General features: G+C 30.5%; 2 protein-coding genes across 2 annotated transcripts in view; one reads left to right on the top strand and one right to left on the bottom strand.

The window, feature by feature from the left end:
* The window catches only part of LOC107455484 (uncharacterized), a 383,034-nt gene that overhangs the window by 327,067 nt on the left and 33,915 nt on the right, over positions 1–22,052 (bottom strand). The window lies entirely within an intron of this gene.
* Positions 12,483–22,052, top strand: part of LOC107455483 (motile sperm domain-containing protein 2) — a gene marked incomplete at its 3' end in the record, with an annotated part of 11,815 nt that continues 2,245 nt past the window's right edge. Inside the window, 1 exon segment of the mRNA XM_071178290.1 lies at positions 12,483–12,967. Within this exon segment, the coding sequence (XP_071034391.1) occupies positions 12,880–12,967 (88 nt within the window).

The following is a 22,052-nucleotide window of genomic DNA, read 5'->3' as shown; positions in this document are numbered from 1 at the left end:
ACATGGTAAACAATAGCTTTGAAAATATGTTGAATACAGTAGTCATGAAATTAAGAAAAATTGGTTGAATGTTTCGATTAAACTTCATTTTAATACTAAAAAAATAATTTTTTCTAGACATACAGCATTAAAGTATGTAGTCCTAGGTTTAATTTGCGCAAAGAAAGAAGTCTATATGTGAAAAATTGTTCGAGTAATTACAAATTTACAAAAAAATTGGATTTCGGGTAGCCCCGCTCACATGAATGTCGGGTATCACCGCCCAATTTAATTTCGTCGATAAATGCACGGTTGCAAAGATTATTATTATATTGCTTCAAATTTGAATGCTATATGCATTTTTAACAACAAATATTGTTGATTGTTATTATATGATAGAATTCACTAAAAGTATATAAATATGTAATAAATAAAATAATTTTGTGATAAAAATGATAAATGAGTGTTATCTATTGTCAATACATTAGTCATTTTCATTTACACCTGAAAAAACAGACAAAAAACACAATTTTTGTAACTGGACGGGGCTACCCGACACATTTTTAAAAGAGCTGAGAAACATGTTTTTTTAAATTTTTATTTTTTTAAGCTAAACTATTATTTTTTTGGTTTATTCTTTCTTCATTATTTAATTAGATGATAAAACAATAGAAATATACAAAAATATTGATTACTACTCAATATTAGACAGAAATATGAGCAATATTAATTAAGTGGGTGGGGCTACCCGACTCTCTCCTATCTCTTTAAAAAGGTTAAAATTTTGGCTATAATTAAGTCTATTAAAAATTGTAATATATAAATTCGTAAAAAAAGCGCTTTCGACAAAATACTAAAATAGAGATCTATCGACAAAGACTCCCTTCTGCCTAGCTTAATAGTATGAGATAGCCGCAGCTGAATTGAACAACCTGATAGGGTGAATTTCGGAAGAGATCACATTTGATGAGAATGCTCTCTCTGGTTATTTCAGTTTCCGTTTTTAAAAGCGCTGTATGTTGAGCCATCTCTGCTAGATTTAGCATGTGACATTTTTAGTGGCAATCATTAGTCGATTTTCTAGCGTTGCCATTCGGGGAGTTGTAATGAGGCTTTTTTTTGTCGCTGTGTAAGAGAAACATATATCTATATATAGATAGAATATATAATAAACTAAAATCTACAGTTTATAAGTAATTAAAATGTTATGAATAAAAAAGTTCAGTTTTGTAGTTATCAGACGTGGACTAATCAAGTGGAGATACCGTTTCCTATGCATTTTCTGAGTCAAATCGAATGAAGCTCTCCGAAAACAGTTTTTGTTTAGGATGCCTAAGCACTAGTATTGTTCACGAATCATTGTGTTAAAGATGAATCCAAAAAACTGATTTTAGATAAAATAGTGCTTTTTTTTTCAAATAAGATTAAAACAAAAATGAAATTCCCTTACATTGGACAAATAGTTTCTGAGAAATCGAATGGTCACTGATAAGACTTTTTTGAAAATCGATTTTTCAGTTAATTATTCGCCCTGTTTCGTTCGTATTTTGCCCTATAAAATTACATTCTTTAAAATGATTAAAAAATTTGTTTTACAAATTAAAAAAAATTTGACTAAGTATATGTAAATGTAATTATATATAAATGGAACATAACTGTATAATTATTTATAAATGAAACATATTATATAATTAAATGAAATAATAAAAAGAAATAAACAATTTTAAAAAATTATATTTTGCATTGAAAATAATTTTATAAATCAAATATATCTTTAAATAAGCGAATTTTATAAAAATTTCCCAATTCACTAAAAAAATTATCGAGATATGTGAAATACGCAAAAAAATATAGCTAACATTAAAGTTCAAAATTTGCAAACGCTCTCCTGACCAAACGATTGGAACTATATTTTCCAAATTGCTCCTACATTGGACAAATTATTTTTATTATAATTATTATTTCTATTATAATTATTATGCCATTTTTCGATTATAAAGAGAAATACAAATGACACCTGCGACGTTGATAATTTTAATCTTATTTTCTACACATGTTGATCGGTATCCGCATTAAAACGTAACATCCATTTAACATCAGAGAAATTATTTTGTTTTTTTAGGGCCATAAATCATTTCTACTTCTTTAATAGAACTTTAGTTCTTTCATATTCATGTCGCCTTTTATCTAAACATTCTTACTTTTACGGTATTCACCGTTCGTTCTACCTTACACTTCAATATCAAGCATACAAAATACTGAAGAGTCTCGTACAGTTAATCTAATGTTGTTGAACGAATTAAAAAAACGTATTTTATTAAGTTATCAACATAATTACAGATAATGAGAATACTAAAAATAAAGATGCTTACAAATTCTGACAAAATTTTAATGCTGCCATCTATCTTTGAAATATATAACTTCTTTCGAAGGAGGAAAAATAAATATCCAGTCACCATAAGAATGCTGCTTAGCTTTTATGATAAATTTATTTTATAAACTAAGCTTCGAAAGTAAAATAATGATTATAGTAATGATACAATTGCTTACGTAGTTTTATAAAAATCCCATAAATATTGTTTTACATGAAATATATCAGAAAAGGTAAAAATATGGAGGCTGAAAATAAATTCATATAAAAATTATCTATGATATGAGATTAAATAAATGTTTCTTTATAGTTTCTAATATATTCATGAGAAAAATTATTATCATTGCATATTTTTTTTCCAACTTTTATTTTTTCATTAACATTCAACCTTTTTAACTTCCAACATAAATGTAAATTAAATCATTCATCAAAATTCATCTTCTAAAAATAGTTAAGTAGTAGTTACATTTTGAAAGTAGTTTGTAATCACAACATTTAAAAGAAATCATTGTAGTTTACTACATTTGCAAAACAGTAGTTGCTGTTGTAAACTACAAAGAAAATGCAGTTTTTCCAATTACCATTAATAGCCTATATAATACATAGCCCTATATAATATATCGCCCTATGCAATATGTGCGTAAGGCAATATATAGCAGTTTATATTTTCCCAAATATTAACATATAATCTTGAAATTTGGCTAGATACCTTGTAAGAACATCAAAATATTAAATTTCAAATAAACGCTTTAGGAAGTAAATCAGGGTTATATCAGTAAATTCTCGAAATCGAATTCGATAGTAGTGGCGCCATCTATGGTAAATCATGGGCAACATTATGACTTGCTTCTACAGACTAAATTTTAAACTTTTTTAGTTACTTTTTATTTAATATAAAAATAATATTTCGTTTTCTTTGTTTGTTTTTTATTCTAATCTGTGTGTATATTTTACTGTCTTTAAATAGGTCTAATTTAGAATTCCAATAAAAAGAAAAGTTTCCCCCCCCCCCAAAAATATACATAAATTAACAATCTTTACATATGGCAATAAATAGCACTGATAAACAAGCCTTATATATCAGGTATGATGTTTATCTTTTCTGATGTAGTTTGTTATGCTGATTTCATACATAAAAACTATTTTTCTCTATCACGTCATATTATTAAGATATTAACAAAGGTTAATTAATACTCTTAAGGAATACTGTTTAATTTTCATACAATTTTTTTTTCAATCAACCTTTAATTTATTTAATTTTAATTTTTTTTAAAAAAACTGTTTAAATTTGAGTAGTTTACTTTACTGTTTAAATTCTATTAATTTTTAATGAGATACATTTTACGTTTTATTAATTTTAAAGAAATGTTGTTTAAATTACATTAATTTTAATGAAATATTGTTTTAATTTTATTGATTTTTAATAGAATTTTGTTTTTATCGTACAACAACTGCATATTTTCGTCCCAAAAGCTGAAAATTTGTGAGTTTCTTTTTATTGAGTGGCACTTTAAGCTAGACCCACAGAAAAAAATGCTCTGGGGGAGAAAAGCTCTACACGATAAAGCAAAATTTGAAAAAATTAAAAACGAAAAAGCGTCGGGAAAAAGGACTACTTTAATTATTACATAAATTCAATGACCGATTTGATTCAGACTGTAAAGCAAGAATTCAATATAATTAAATATTTATTCGAATATAAGTACTTTTTAAAAAACTGATTAATAATCAAAGTTTGGTTTAATTTTCGAGGGGGAGTACTTTTAATGCATAGTCTGATCTTTCTTTAATTAAACATAATTCAATTGCACATTACAAGGAGGCTTCGCCCCCTGCTCGCTGGAGCTCGCCAACCCCCGGAACTGCTTTCGTAGTTCATTTCGGATTGCGAAGCAATCCGATGCTCGCTTTGCTCCCTCATTGGATACGTTCTTAACGTCTAGCTTTTGTATACTTTTTTGAACACTGAAGTTCCGAAAACTTTTCACTGTAGAAAATTCTAAACCTGTGCATTTCAATATTAATTTGAAATTGCAAACAGTTCACATATTTTTCTTAATCACACTATTCTAAATTTCAGTTGTTGAGAAAAGTAACTGTTGTAAGTTTTGTTTTAAAGTCTTTCCCACCAGAGGGCTAAAACCATGTGTTGTAAAACAATATGAAATAGTACTGAACGCCGGATGTAAAGCATCGGCTTCGATGAAGATAATTTTGTGAGAATTTTTTTAATAATTCGGTGAGAATTCACCCGATTAGACATATGATGCTCACTACGTGCTCTTGCGCGCCGAAGCCTATCAATTAAAACGTATTAGCGTTTTATATAATATAGATTAGCCATATGATGCTCACTACGTGCTCTTGCGCGCCTAATCCTATAAATTAAAAATGAAAACTATAGCCAACGCGAGAAAAGAAATATCATCGGTTTTATTGATACACACGTATTAGCGTTTTATATAATATAGATAGATTGTATACAATGTATCAATTAACAATAGTTTCTCCAGAGATTAATTTTGGGATAATTTACAAATAATGAGAAAAATTATGACATGATTCGCCCAACTGTAGATAAAGTATCATTGCAACACAAACCTTGTTATGTCAAAAAAATATTTTCCCCCTTGGCTTTATATATCCATGTAATGTTAATTTGAATTCCAATATCGAAGAGTTTTTTTCTCAAAATTTTGTTACGTCGAATTTTTTTCAAATAGAAATTGAACTTTTTCGGAAAAATCACAAAGTAAATTTATGGTTAACTAATTCTTTTCTATTTAATGCATAATTATTTTTATCTTACTTTTAAATATAAAATTATCATTGTTGTATTTAGACTTATAGTCAACTATCATTATTAACATATTCAATAATAGTTATTCTTATATTTTATGACTCTACTTTTTAGAGTAAAATTTTAGAATATATTTTTCTACTTTTTAGAATATATTTAGTTCTGAAATTGTTATCTCGAAACCTCGCTTTTACGATTCTTTTTTAGCGTCTCTTCAACTTTGAGATATCGAGAGTATACTGTAGTATGAAGTGTGAAAAGTTCCTTCTATAATTAAAATAATCCATGTACTGTAGTAAATTTTTTTAACAAAGCTATCTAACTTCATTAGAATAAGTATTTAATCAAATTGGAAGTAAATGCGGGTAATCTCCGACAATCACTTCACCGGCACTATCATTTCGCCAATAGCTCATTTCACCGACTCGATCATTTTACCGTCAGCTCACTTGGCCGACACGATCATTTCCTCGTCGCACTCATTTCGTCGACATGATTATTTCCTGATTGAACCAGAATAATCGCATAAATTTAATTTTTATCTTTTATTTTCACATAAATAAATAACTAGTCTTATAATGATTTTTTTTAAACAGGAAAAAAAAACTTGAAAGTTAAACTACAACCATCTTTGTTTTTGTTTAAATGTTAGGAAAGATCGTGTGATCATTCTCTCAAACAATTTGGTGTTTTGGACCCTTCATAGTTTCTTGTTCTTCTTTTATCATTTGAAATTATTATTTATGCCAAAATCCTCTTGGTCATTAATTCTTAAATCAGCATTCCAGTTCGCCAATACAACCATCTAGACTTTAAGTCAAGAAATTTTTCAGGAGGCGTTGTGCAAGCTCGCAGCTTTCCTTATACTTAGATTTAGTCATTGTGTTGTCATATTTACGGGACCAACAATTCAAAGCTTTCCTCATATTTAGGTTCTGCAATTATGTCATCACGTTAAAATAATCAGTACTAACTATCAGTTCATAGCCTTCCTCACCTTCAGATTCTATTATTATGTCGCCACAATTAAGTAATCAGTACTAACTATATAAGTTCATAGCTTTCCTCAAATTCAGATTCCGTCACATTTAAGTAATCCGTAATAATTATCAGTTAATAGCTTTCTTCATATTAATGTTCCATCATCGTGTCGTCACATTTAAGTAATCAGTACTAACTATATAAGTTCGTACCTTTCCTCATATTTAGATTCCATTATTCTGTCGTCACATTTAAGTAATCAATTCTAACTATCAATTCATAGCTTTCCACAAATTTATATTCCGTCATCAAGTCGTCACATTAAGTAATCAGTACTAACTATATAAGTTCGTACCTTTCCTCATATTTAGATTCCGTTATTATGTCGTCTCATTTAAGTAATCAATTCTAACTATCGATTCATAGCTTTCCACAAATTTATATTCCGTCATCAAGTCGTCACATTAAATAATCAGCACTACCAGTTCATAGTTTTCCTCGTGTGTAGATTTCGTCACATTTTGGTAATCCGTACTAACTATCAGTTTATAGCTTCCCTCACATATAAGTTCCGCCATTATGTTATCACATTAATCAGTACTTAAGTTCACAGCTTTCCTGTATTTAGATTCAGTCACTATTTTGTCACATTAAGGTAATTAGTACTAACTATCAGTTTATAGCTCTCCTTCTACAGAGCTTGTGTTATTATGTGGTCACAATTAAGTAATCAGTGTTAACTATATAAGCTCATAGCTTTCCTCAAATTTAGATTCCGTCACATTTAAGTAATCAGTTTCAAATCAATTTTCAAGTCAAAATGTATATTCATGTTCTTATGACTAGGAAAGACCACAGTGTCGTTTTCTCTGACACTTTGGAGTCTTCCTAGTAGTTATTTTGTTTTTGGTGAAAATAGCAGGAGAGGAAAAATCGCACAAATCTTTGCTTGGTGCGATTCCTCTTTTTAGGATTTCTATCTGTCGCTTTGCCCAGATCCATGTTCCCTTTCATTTTTAAATCAGAATGTAAATTTGAAATGTGATACTCTTGATCAGATTTTCTAGTAAATATTTCATTCATAATCGGTGAAAGTGAACAAGAATTTGAAGAGCATTTAGATTCAGCAGCATACTCAAGAAAGCAGAACCATGAATCAATCAAATCACAAGTTTGTTCTTAGCCATTCAAATCATCATTCAAAATTTTAAGGCCTGTTTACACGGTCCAATTTCTTGAATCCGAGAAATTGGGCGGATTTCTCTGTCCAAGAAATTGGATGATTCGTTGACACTATCCAAGTTCTTGAATGTCACTGATTCGTTGAAAGAAAAACTTGCGCATGCGCATTGTTCATATTCAGCGTTATAAAATAATACTTAAATAAGTTTAAAATTACTAAATAAATTCAAATAAAAGTCATAATAACACAAATAAACCGTAACAGATTAATTTATTTGGACTAAAATATATAATAACAGACAAGAAGATGACATAATTTGCTGCCTGACGTCACAAAATCTAAGACGCTGATTGGTTAAGGGAGAAAAAACTTGGATGGAAAGTAGAACATGCTCTACTATCATCCAAGAAGTTGGACCAAGTTCTTGGATGTTTGTTTACACGATCAAAGCTCAAAGCAAAACAAGTTTCCTTCAATATCAATCAATCTCTGTCCAAGAAATGGGATCGTCTAAACAGGCCTTTAATTTCTTCCAAATCCAAACCACTGTTTTTACTTAAATCAGCATTCGAATTTGACACCTGATTCAACCAACAAGATTTCCTATCAGCAAGTTCTTCGCAAGGATCAAATCCATGGTTTTCCTCATAATGTGATTTAGGCTCTATTCCATCATGCTCTAGAAACCAAAACCAAGAATCAATTAAATCACAAATTTGTTTTTCTTCGATTATTTCCTCATTCGCCAAATTCTCTCTGTCATTTACACTTAAATAACCATTTGGATTTGATCCTTGATGCAACCCACAAAATTCCTCATCAACAAGTTTTTCATGCGACATTGGTACAAGTTCGTAATTTTCCTCACATTCAGTCATTGTTGCATCATATACAAGAAACCAGAACCAGGAATCAATTAAATCACAAATCTGATTTTCAACCATTATATCATCATTTGAAACTTTCATTTCCCTCAAATTCTGTCCGTCACTTACACTTAAATCACCATTTGACACTTGATGCAAGCAACAACATTCCTCATCAGCAAGTTTTTCATTTGACATTGGTACAAGTTCGTAGTTTCCCTCAGATTCAGTAATTGTTAGATCACATTCAAGAAATCCAAACCATGTATCAATCAAATCATAAATTTGCTCTTCATCTTCTACGCCATCATAACACACTTCTATACCCAAATAAGTGATCAAATGATTTCTAAAATAAGCAATAGCCATCAAAATGCAGTAACACGCAAAATAGATGGAAAACATGATGGCTACTAAGACAAGCATTATACAACTCTCGATAAAACCAAGAAGTCTTTCACAATAATCTGTGATAGGGCAGATGAAAATCATCATGCCGACAAAATTCAACAATTTCCAACAATTAATGGCTGGCATTTTACTTTTTAATTCGCAGTAAGTCAGAACGCTTTCAATATTCATCAAAGTTAAGAATAGAAGTGAAATTAATTCTTTTACAATAGATGTTAATTTTAACAATAAAAATATGAAATTTTGCTTTCAATGTTGATTTTCTTACGAAACAATGAAAATGATCATTGTTGTATGCTACTAAGATGTATTTTAGATTGGTTGTAAATACAATAACAATGAGGACCAAACAAGTATCCATCTCGTTAAGCGAATTTTTGATCTAATAATTCGTAATACTAAAGGGCAATTTTAAATCCTTTGAAAGGCAATCCAGAACACTATCATTTGAACACAATGCAGAAGAAAAGGGAACTCCTAAATCAGGTATTGGGGAAAATTTGACTTCGTGGGGGACTTTTTGATAGAACTCACATTTGCGTTAAACGGAGAAGAAGACCACGAGAACCTCTCACGGTTAGCCTGACAGCAAGGGGACTCTAACCCAGGAATCGTCCACCACTAAGAATATTTTACGTCAGTACTGTGGTCGATACAAGCCGGATGGGGAATTCGTATCGATCAGCAACAGTTGGGATTCGAACCCGGTTCCCTTCATTGGAGGGTGAACGCTCTTTCACCTGAGAAATCACGGCTCTTGCGCAGTTAATTATAGTTACGAATTCTGCGATGGTTTGTCGTTACGAATTCTGCCCCCGACTCGCACCGACCACAGTGCTGAGATAAAACATTATCAGTCGTAAACGGATCATGGGTTCGAATCTGCTTCAGGTTGACCTAACCAAGGGAGGTTTTCGTTGTTTTCCTCACCATATAACGCAAATGCGGGTTATTTCTATAAAAAAAGTCCACCACAAAGGCTAGTTTATCGCAATGCTTAATCAAAAGCTACATCACTTTCTAGATTGGATTCCTAATTACAAGGATAGGGATTGGGACATTGATATTTGTCAACTAAAAAATGGGTCGGTTGTTCCAGCAGTGGTTATAAAATAAAATAAAACCATTTTGCCGTGTAATTTTGAAATGGTTATTTTGTATATTTTAAACTGAGTTTCGTGAAATTGATCCAGGTTAATATTTTTTCCTTCTGCCGTTCTTAATCTCTTTTTTTTCCGTCTTTCGTTCCTATTTTGTTACAATTTTCTAAAAACACCTGGTTAAAGTTCGAAACATAAAATTTGGAGTATGATGCATATGATTGAAATACATTTTTAAACTGCAAGTATACATTTATGTGATGCGATTTCATATGTAAGTCAAAATTTTTTATGGTTTTCCATTGATGGACCAACATAGTCTTGATGGTCACCATCAATAATTCCATCCTGAAAAATGATATTTTTTATGGTAACCAACATAAGTAACCATCACCCCTATGTAGGAATTCGGATTGATTTATGATGGTCCAACNTGAACGTCATGAAGAAAACTTACGGTAAACACGTGGTTGCAGAGAAATGTGTTCTGAAGGGGGTTGTGTTCTGTTGTTGGAAAAGGTTCTGAACAATATAGGTAAATAGGGAAGCTAGATAACGGGGCAGATGTTGAAAATAACGAAAGATCAAGGAAGAAAAGTGAAACGGATTTTATTCTAAATGGCGTAATTCGAAGCTTTTTCCAAACTGCGCGAAATTCGCGAATTTTGAAATTAATTTATAGAATGCGCGAATTTCTCGCCGTGATCATTTCTCAATGCGATAAAAGAAAAAAAAATGCGAGTTTCTCGCTTTCTCGCGCTGTAGTGAAAACACTGAAATTGATTATATATTTGATAGTACCCAACTTAATTAACCATCATCCCAATGTAGGAATTCGGACTGATTTATGATGGTCCAACATAAGAATAGCAACTTGTTTTGACGGTTTGTTCATGTTAAACCATCAGAAGTTTCCATCAGAGTTTCTTAAAAAACAAATGATGAAACGATCATGAATCACCATCACCATAATGTAGGAATTTAGGCTGATTTATGATGGACCAACATGAAAAAACAAATTGTTTTGATGGTTTATTCCTGAGAACCAACATGAATTCCCATTAAACCATCATGGAAATGTGCAGTTGAAACCATCACGATTCACCATCGATTGTTTGTCCATGAGAATCAAAATTTCCTTTGTGGTTAACCATCATAGTGTATGAAAGTAGAATTTTCCATCATGGAATGATGGAAGTTTGTTGGCATATCAAAAACCATGAACGCATAATGGAAAATGTTAGATGATGGCGACCATCAAATGATGTCGGACCATCATGAATTGCACTGAAACCAAAATAAATCATCAAAATTTTTTGATTGTACCATCAAGAATTTTGTCTTGGGATGTGACACTTAAGAAAAGGGAAGCTGGAGTATCGTGAAGTGGGATTCTTTGAGACAGAGAAGAAAAATGGATAGAAATACTGAAACACAAAAGTGGAATACCTTAACGAAGAACAGGATGGCTGAGGAAGATTAAGACCCACCTGGGGTTGTGATGCCAGAGAAGAAGAAAAAGAAAGGAAAAGCGACATCATTTATGGATGTCCTAAACACTGAACATAAAATAATTTCCTTATCCACTTTAAATTTTGGTTCTATTCAAAGCACTTTTAGTTTTGGCCACAAATCAACAATTCACTTTAACCCTTTTAATAAGCATAATTGAACCCTATCAATGAAAGCTATACTAGTTAAAGTATTGACTTGTATTGAGAAGTATTTCAAAATTAATTAGTCGAGTGCTTCTTAAATATTCGGTCCTTATCTGCTACTGGTTATTAGTTTTCAGGTAAAAATTCTTGATTTGACAAACTTTCAAACTTTCCTAAACCTACAGGAAAGATTATCTTTGTGTTGCGACCTTCGTTTCACGACTTTTTTGGGAGGCGCAGAATTTTTTCCATAGACTTTGTGTTGAAGAAAACCTTTAGGAGAGACCATCAAAACCTCCCCTATTAAACGGGCAAACCTCTTCACCCCATGAGGAGAAGGTCAAATAAGGAAAAACGAAAAAATATCAAAATAAAAAATATTAAACAAACAAGTCGATTCAAATGTGTTCAAAATATTTGTGAGTGGGTCTTATTTAGAGAGCTTTTTTTGACGTTCTCTAAAAGAGATCTAAAATCTCATAGAGTTGAAAGCTAAATTAGATCTTAAAAAGTTGTTTTAGTAAGAAATAAGCATCTCAAACAAACCGCTTTTCATTTTAAGCAAAAGAATTTTTATGATATAAAATTAAACGCAAACTTGAACAAAAACGTAATTGCTTTTTTATTTAAAATTATTTCATCATTCATAATTGGTTCATTTGTTTTTACACATAGTTTTATGAATAGGGGTCTTTTTTTTTTAATTCTAAATTACATTCATCAATCCGATTTTCATGACGCCAACACAAGCGGCTTTTCTGCACCAAGAAAATGATATTACGTAAAATTAAAATCGTTTGCGAAAAATCATGTCCCTTCAATGACATTTCGAAGTCAATTGAAGTAACCCCTAAGGACGACCAATTTACTTTGGAAAAGAGAGTAGTCTCTCTCGTGGAGAGTAGTCTAAACTGTACAATAACCTCTGACTTTGACGTTATTATTGTCCCTTTTACAAAAAAAAATATGAAGAAGAAAAGATACGAAAAAAATATGTAAACAAAGAAAACCAACAAGTTGCATGACGTCAGTTTTTTTTTCTTGGCCTTCTGAAAATCGCTACTCAATAATATATCTTATCACTTTTGCATTTCTTCTTTTTTTCTTTCTAAAATGCATCAGATAAAGCTACTATTTTCATCTAGAAGATCCAGGAGGATAAGCAAACGTAGTTCATTACGGTCAATATATAGGTGTGATTAATTTTATCTTCACGCTCGACTTACGATAGCCCCTGGACACAAAAGAACAGAATAGACCTTCAATAAAAACTCAGTTGACGTTTAAGAACGTTCGAAATTTGAAGGTCGAGAAGAAAAAAGAAATCTAACAGAGACCAGAAAAGTGAAATCAAACGAAACTTGACGTTCTGACGAAACAGAAAGTGGAGGAACGAGTTCCTACGGAATATCTAAATAATTTTGCCCTAAGAATTTACCCAGCCTATTCGCAGGGGGTTCCCAAACAGTCATCGATTTCACTTTCACCTGACGACTCTTCAGACAGTTCATTATCACGCGTATCCTCAGTATGCCTATCTTCAAGAATAAATTCTTCGTTGAAGATGATCACATAAAGGAATTGCGACGGAAATTTCTGGATGATATTAAATGTTCAGGTAAATTAATTTTTTTTTAGTACGAATACTCAGTTTTAAAATTTTTTCATTACTATTAACATACTAACAAAGTTTACTTAAATAAAATTATCTCATGAAATAAGTTAGAAGTATTGTAAAAAATTTAAAAGAATAAACATTAAGGAAAAGAAAAGAAACAAATAATTAATATTGATATTAAAAATGAATTGATTAGTTAATAACATATAGTTTTAAACAACAAATAATTTCAATATTCTAATTAAACGAAATTTTAAAATGTTTAAAACTTTGTAATCTAAACCTTGTTTTTCCGTATCAGATGATTAATAGGGTGTTTTTTTGGTGTAATGAGTGGAGGGAAAAAGCTTTACACCTCTCAAGTTATTTTCCCTGAGAAAATGTTTACTTTTTTTTCTTTTTCTTAAACCCTCTCTAAAAATATTACCCTTTGCCCGGTAACAGTCATTCTGCAGCAAATAATTTTTGTTCTAATGATTTGATTTTCACGAACTTGGATTTTTGGCCATCAAAATACGCAATCTGGGACGCATGATTCCAGTAGTTTAGTCAGAAGCACGGTCGAAATTTATTAATTAGTTATTTATTTATTTATTAACTTATTAATTTATTAACTTATTAGTTTATTCACTTATTAATTTATTAACTTATTAAATTATTCACTTATTAATTTATTAGCTTATTAATTTATTAATTAGTTAATTTTACTTTTTACGCATTTCGCTATTACGCTTTCCTCATTTCTCGTGTGCACAATTTTAAAATTTGTGAATCCAAAAATATTTCCTTGTAAAAATAAATTTTTGACATGGAATTATTATTTTTTTTCATAATTTCATTATTATTATGAATTATTATTTTATTTAATATTTGTTGAGACATTGAGTTGTATTTTACACCACTTTAAATTATATAATTTTAAAAGACAGAATTCAATATTTCAATGAAATCGTATTAATATAACGAATAATTTGTATAGTTATTAAAAATTTAGAAATACGGCATCACTTTATTAATTATCTCTTGGATCAAATTAGGAAGAAACAGTTTTAAAAGGGGTACTAAATTTCCAGTAAAAGTGTAGCGAAGTTGAAATTACCAACGAAATATTTCACCAATACCACTACAATTTCACATTAACTCTTCTCACCCAATTCAATTTATCACACTACCATTTCGCCAACAGTTCATTTCAATCGAATTATTTCAACGAAAAATTCTAAAACCCATTCTATCAGCTTGGCGCAGTATAATCGACTCCGAATCATGTAATTCTTATATCTACTTTTAATCCTGTTCATCTTTCGCCATGTTCCTCACCTGTTCATCACACATGAATTAGAGCAGTAATGGCTCAGGGAATAAAGCGTTCGCCTTCCAATGAGGTGAACCGGGGTTCGAATCCCAGCGATGGCTGGGGGGATACGAATTCCGAATCCGGCTTTCATCGGCCACAGTGCTGCCGTAAAATATCCTCAGTGGTTAAGGAACATGGGTTAGAGTCCCCTTGTCACCGTGGGGGTTTTCGTGATCTTCCCCTCTATGTAACGCAAATGTTGGTTAGTTCTATCAAAAAAGTCCTTCACAAAGGCAAATTTCTCCCAATACTTCATCCTGGAGTTCTCTTGTCTTCTGGATTGGGATCAATATTACAAGGCAACGGAGTTGAACATTAGTGATCGTAAACCCAAAAATTGAGTCAACTGTTCAACGACGGTTATAAAATAAAATACATGAATTAATTTTCGTCTGCCACGTAGAAACATCTAATGAAATAAAAAGTTATTTATGCTTACAAGTATTATTTTATAAATTATTCTCTATGATAAATGTCAAATTTCGATAATTCCGTATGGGAGCCAGTTTCTACGCCATTAAATAAATATTTGAAGTTCTAAGCGTGTAAATATTTAGAGTTTGAATTCATCACTCGGCAACAAACCTTGAGCGATGTGAAGTGTGGTCTGTTATTGACAATGTGTTCTAGTGGCCATTACGAAGGATATACCCTGTCGACGAAGATAACATATCTTGTTGAATCGAGGTCATTATTTAGAAATCTTCCAACTTTTGACCATGAAAACTTGAAAGTTTCTTTCGCTTACCTGATATTGCCTGTCCATTCGGCAATGGTTTTACATCTTTCTAGAGTGGTTTTTCTCAAACACCAAATTCTTCGATATGCTGTTCTCGTGTTTTTTCGTGGGCACAATTTTCTACATAGTATTTTTTTCTCAAACAATTTATACTGATAATATTTATCTTTCAAGTCAGAGTTTTTCGATTGTTTGTTTAATTTATATTGATAATAATCGTCTTTTAGATAAGAGGTGCGAAATGTGCCTCCTAAAAACAAAAGTGCTCCCCACATTCTCTAGCGAATTACAATTTGTAAAAATTGCGTACTTTATTCAAGAAATTTTTGTACTTGTTTTTCATTTTCTGCGGCTTCTAATTTTTAGTTAAATATAATTTGGAAAAAAAAACTACACAACTTCTATAAAAAAAATTTATAGTTGTTTCTAAAATTTTGTGCTTTACACTTTTTAGCAAAAAATTGAAAGAGAAAATTGAATACTTTATTTAAGAATATTTTATAAGTATGTGTTTTACAACATATGTGGTTTGAGCCTTGGTGGCTCAGGGGATAGAGCGTTCGCCTTCCAATGAGGTGAACCGCGTTCGAATCCCAGCAATGGCTGGTCGATACGAATTCAGCACCCAGCTCGCACCGCAGTGTTGACGTAAAACATCCTCAGAGGCAGATGGATCATGGGCTTGAGTTCCCTTGCCATCAGGCTAACTGTGGGAAGTTCTCGTGGTTTTACTCTTCATGTAACGCAAAGTGCGTTAGTTCCATCAAAATTTCCTCCACGGAGGAAAATTTCTCCCAATACTGAACCCAGGATTTGCCTTGTCTTCTTTTAGATTAGATTCAAAACAACAAGACTACGGAACATTAGTTGTCGTACAGCTGTTCAACGAAGGTTATAATATAAAATATAAAAAACATATGTGGTTCTCAAGATCTAGCTAAAAAAATAATTTGAAAAAATTACATAGCTTGTATCATTATTCTTTCTGAAATTATACGGATCCCATTTTTTTAGTGGCGAAATGATTTGAAATGCAAAAGAGAATTATATTATTGTTTCAAAATATTTTCAATAAGTTCAAAAAATAGTGAATTCATAACAATAAAATTCTAATACTTGGAAAAAGAGTAAGAATGTCTTCTTTTTTTTAAATTTATTACGTTTTTCTTGAAAATATAGGTTTCACAATAGTTTCGAAGAACTAAAAAAAATTTACTACAAAAATTATATTCGTGAATAATTGCATTTGTAAAAAAGAGATAGAGAAATACTATTTATATTAGAAAGTTTCATTGTTGTTGCATTCAAACAAAGGAAAACTAGCTTTAATTAAAGCAAAGAAATTAAAACTAAATATTTGTTTTAGTTTTGGCACTATTATTGTTAGAATGTATGATTCTTTTTTCTCACAGGAGCTGATTTTTGTTTTAAATGCTTCGTATAATTTTAAAATTTATTGCTTTTTGACTGTACCAGTGGTTGTGCTCGATTTGAAATAACACATTTTTATAGGAAAAAAAGAAACATTTAATTATTGTTTATATTGTTTAATTTATCTTCAGAAACATTTATCACGCATTTAAAAAAGTAATGTTTAATTATCAATTATATAGTTTATCTTAAGAAGCATTTAATGCTTCTTTTATTAAAATCATTTTAAAAAATATTTTTAACCCTATGGAAGCATGTTTTCTCCTCAATTTAAACTAATGAAATTCTTGTTTATTTTATTACAAGCGTTGAAACGGAGCCAATTTTGAGTTTACGACTATCAGTGTTGAACTCCGTATCCTTGTCATTTTGAGCCCAACCCCGAAGACGAGGAAACTCCTTTGTCAAGCATTGTTACAAACTAGATTTCCTGGAGGACTTTTTGTTGGAACTAACCTACATTTGCGTTACATTAAAAGGAAAACCCTGAAAACCTTCCACAGTTTGTCGGACAGCAAGGAGATTTCAACCCATGATTCATCTACCAATGAGGATGTTTTGAGTCAACCTCATTGTTGGTGGAAGTCGGGAATGTTCGAATCCAAACATCGCTGGGATTCGAACCTTGGGCACCTCAGTGGGTGACTAGTGCTGAACCTGCTGAACCGCTATGAAGGTTTAAAGAGACATATCTGGAAAAAATCTCAGGAGGATATACATTTTAATTTTTTTTAAACTTTAATTAATTAAATTTCGCAGATCTTCAACAATAACGCAGATCTAAACGACTTTTTTTAACTGCTTTCGGAATAAATGAAGGTTAAAACTGCATTTGGCAACAAACTATCCTCAACTAAAATGATAAGACCTCTCTTTTAGTAAGAACTTAAAAGGCCAAAAATTTCAAGTGCCATAATGTGAAATGTTTATNAAAACTATCTCAGGTTGCCACGCAACCTAAAGTGAAATATTAAAACAAATAAATCTGATGAAAATTAAAGGTGGCGCTTCGGTCAAATATACATACGCTAATGACTTAAAATCTTAAACATAATTCATAACAAAAAAAAATCTAATATTTGAAAAAAAGTGTAAGAATGTCTACTTTTTTTTTTTAATTAATTACGTTTCTCTTGAATATAGGTTTCACAATAGTTTCGAAGAACTAAAAAAAAATGTACTACAAAAATTATATTCGTGAACAATTGCATTTGTAAAAAAGAGATAGGGAAGAACTATCTATATTAGAAAGTTTCATTGTTGTTGCATTCAAACAAAGGAAAACTAGCCTAAATTAAAGCAAAGAAATTAAAACTAAATGTTTGTTTTAGTTTTGGTACTATTGTTGTTAGAATGCATGATTCTTTTTTTCTCTCAGGAACTGGGTTTTTTTTTAAATGTTTAGTATAATTTTAAAATTTATTGCGTTTTGACTGTATCAGTGGTTTGTGCTCGATTTGAAACCAAGCATATTTTATGGGAAAAAAAGAAACATTTAATTATTATTTATATAGTTTAATTTATCTTCAGAAACATTTAACGCTTTTTTTATTATCATTTTAAATAATTTTTTAGCCCTAAGGAAGCCTGTTTTTTTCCTCTATTTAGTCTGATGAGTTTTTCTTTTCTATTTTATTACAAGATTTGAAGCCGAGCTAATTTTGAGTTTACGACTATCAATGTTGAGCCCCATATCCTTGTCATTTTGAGCCCAATCCCGAAGACAAGGAAACTCCTTTATCAAGCATTGTTACAAACTAGATTTCCTGAAGGACTTTTTGTTGGAACTAACCTACATTTGCGTTACATGAAAAGGAAAACCCTGACCACCTTCCACAGTTTGTTGGACAGCAAGGGGATTTCAACCCATGATTCATCTACCAATGAGGATGTTTTGATTCAACCTCATTGTTGGTGGAAGTCGGGAATGTTCGAATCCAACCATCGCTGGAATTCGAACCTTGGACACCTCACTGGGTGGCCAGTGCTGAACCTGCTGAACCGCTATGAAGGTTTTAAGAGACATATTTGGAAAAATTCTCAGGAAGACATATATTTTAATTTTTTTTAAACTTTAATTAATTAAATTTCGCAGATCTTCAACATTTACTCAGATCTAAACGACTTTCTTTAACTGCTTTCGGAATTAATGAAGGTTAAAACTGTATTTGGCAACAAACTGCCTTCAACTAAAATGATAAAATCTCTCTTTTGGTAGGAACTTAAAAGGTCAAAAATTTCAAGTACCATAAGGCGAAATGATTATTAGGGCTCTGTATGGAGTTCCCTTGCCCGTCAAGCTAACCATGGGAGGTTTTCGTGGTTTTCCTCACCATGTAACGAAAATGCGGGTTAGTTCCATCAAAAAGTACTCAACGAATGCAAATTTCTCCCAATACTTGATCCGGGAGTTCTGGATTGGATTCAAAGTTACAAGGCTGCGGAGTTGAACAATTCAATATTTTGATAAAATAATCTTAAAGGGATTAACTATCGAAAAATGCAACAACAAAAAAATTATAATAATTTTTTGAAAATAATAATGTGTTGTTCAAATTTAACATATATAAAGCATACGAAATTTTGAAATATAGTACGAACTTACATTAAAACGTACGCGTAATTTTGATCCATGCATAAAATTGAATCATACATGTGATTTCCGTCTTTCGATTAGTATTATTTAATCATTATTATTTAAATTACCTTCAACGAAAACAAATGTCATCAGCGTATGAAGATACTTATAATCTCATTTATTAGGAAAACAACTGAGAATCAGCCCATCGGCACTAGTTTCCTCAAACAAATGCAATTCCTTTTTGCTCTTTAAAAGCGTACGATGAAACTCGTTACTACTGAAAGAGATACCTTGACCTATTTAGCCTTTTTAATGATCTTGCACAAAGTCTGACTATTTAATAAAGATTTATAAGATATATATGTGTAATTGGTAATTAGGAAGTTCCATCTACTTGTATATAATTTGTTTAATGATTCGGGAAAAGTCTGTTTGATCTTTAAATAATATTATGATTCACGCGTAATATTGAATGCATGAAAAGCGTTTCTGTTGCTCGTATTATTAACGCATATGCGTTTTATGTATTTAGCGGGAATAAAAAAAAACATGCGTATGATTCTTATCTTAATTTTATATTATATTTTGCTTTAACTTATTTTATAATTTCGTATTTGTCATTTTAAATATTCAGTTAAAATATTTTATTTAATATGAGAAAATTGTGTTTTAAAATTTAACACAAAAAAAAATTGTGAAGAAAAAGAATACATGGAACGAATATTGTTTAACTTATCTACGTTCATAACGTACCGAATCGGGAGACATTTCTTTCAGTTTCATAACGATACTTAATGTATATTTTTTATCGACAAAAAAAAATGTTTTTCGTTTTAAAAATACTATTACAACTCCTCCCAAACTCTTAAAATAGTACGGTAGAATATATTAATAATTTTTCAGTCTAGAATTTAATTAATTTCATTGATGATTAGTTTTCATTAAGTAACGAGATTATTTTGATCTAGCTAGTTAAATAAACTATTTTTATCTATCTTTATCTGAAATCATTTCTTCTTAGCTTTGACTAATTAGATTGATGAATAATTTTTATTAAATAAGTGCCAATTTTTTTTTATCTCGTTAGTTATTATAAAGATAAAATATTTTTCATCTTTTCTAGAACAATTTCTATCTAGCACTTAATTAATTTGATTGATGAATAATTTATAGTAAATAAGTGCCGAAATTATTTTTATTTTGTTGATTAGTTTAAAGATAAAATACTTTTTATCTTAACCTAGAGTTATTTCTATCTAGCACTTAATTAATTTGGTTGATGAATAATTTGCATTAAATAAGTGCCGAAATCAATTTTATCTTGTTGGTTACTATAAAGATAAACAATTTTTTAAAAATATTAATCTAGAATTATTTTCATCTATCACTCTATTAATTATATTGATAAACAATTTGAATGACACTTTTTTTTGTCATATTTACTCCGTTTTGCATTCGATAGAAGATACAGATTTTTTTTACAACTTATGCAGATTCTTGACTGCAGTTCCCAATTTTTCTTAGCCTATGGGACCTTAAATGATCAACCTTTTTTTGGCGGAGCCTCGACTTTATAAATTACGTTGATTAACAGTTACGCATATGCAAAACTATAAAATATTAATTAACGATAAATAAGAGATTCTTAATTAACGATAAATTAATTAAATTCAGAGTCGTATCGAACATCGAATTAGTTGAAATATAATTCTTTCTCCTCTACTTCTTTTACTTAACTTAGATTTATTATTTGTTTATATATTTTATTGTAATCATCATACATTTCTGTTTTGTGTACCTGGCAACTTCGATGCATAATTAGTTTGTTTATGATCCATGTGACTTCATGCCTGTCTTTGTGTTAAGTCTCTGTGTAAATACATAGTGAAAGAATTGAAATATTTGAGGAAGAATCTTTGTGAAAGAATGTATAACTTAAAAGAATTGATACTTGACGGGCTCGGCTTACTCGAAATAGAATGGAAAGACCAAAGGCTAACGTAAACAAATGTCACGTTTCAGCAACCAATCAGGATCGAGATACCCACACTACATCACTTGCAGGTATCCCATTGTTAAAGAGCTCTTCTTCCGCGCGACGATCACAAATTCATGGACTCTAAAGGATCAAATTTTTAATTAGAAGCATTGAACATTTTAACGAAAATTCTGTTTTTTAAATTTTTTGTCTTTAAATAATTAAAAAAACATTTGAAAAAGTGACCGGTTGTTTATTAAATTTAGGTCCTTTTTAAACTTCTTTACTTTTCTTTAACTTTCTTTTTTTGTTCACGTGGCGAATGGCTAGTGCTTATTTTCGGGTCTAATCAGAACTATATTCTCTAGAACAGTGATTCTCAACCTTTTTTTTTCGGGGGGGGGCGCACACTTTAAACGATTTCGAAATTTGACGTCACACAATGAAAAAAATTAGTTTCAAAGTTGTTTACTTACCTATAATACACTGTGTTAAATAGTTTGTGATAATAATTTTGAATGTGAAATAAAAAAATATGTAGTATAAAAGCTCGTGTATTGAGGGATTAATTATTTCTTTCGACTAATTTTTTATTAGTTAGTAACAATTATCATTATTTTTTGCTAGTTATTAATTGTTAGCTTGTTTTCTATAGCTATTGACTGGTATTTTTTTGTGATTTCTTGTTAACTAGTTCTTTTGCTAACTATTAATTGTTAGCTTATTTTTCCGTTAGTTATCTTTGTCACTTTGTTTTTGTAACTATTAATTTCAAAGCTTACTTTCATGATTAACTTTTATTTCCGTTTAAAAGTTAATATTTAGCTTGCTTAAAGCGTGGAAAAATTATAAAATATGCATATATATATATATATATATATATATTTTAAAAACAAGAAAAATGAAAAGAAAAAGCATTTAAACACTAAAAAAAAAAAAAAAAAATACACGGCGGGATAGCCTGATAGGTTGGGCCCATGTCCAAGAGTTTGTGGGTTT

Source organism: Parasteatoda tepidariorum, chromosome 3 (assembly GCF_043381705.1).
Source record: "Parasteatoda tepidariorum isolate YZ-2023 chromosome 3, CAS_Ptep_4.0, whole genome shotgun sequence".
NCBI lineage: Eukaryota > Metazoa > Arthropoda > Arachnida > Araneae > Theridiidae > Parasteatoda > Parasteatoda tepidariorum.
The sequence above is the reverse complement of the archived record's forward strand: the minus strand, read 5'-3'. Positions and strand labels throughout refer to the sequence as shown.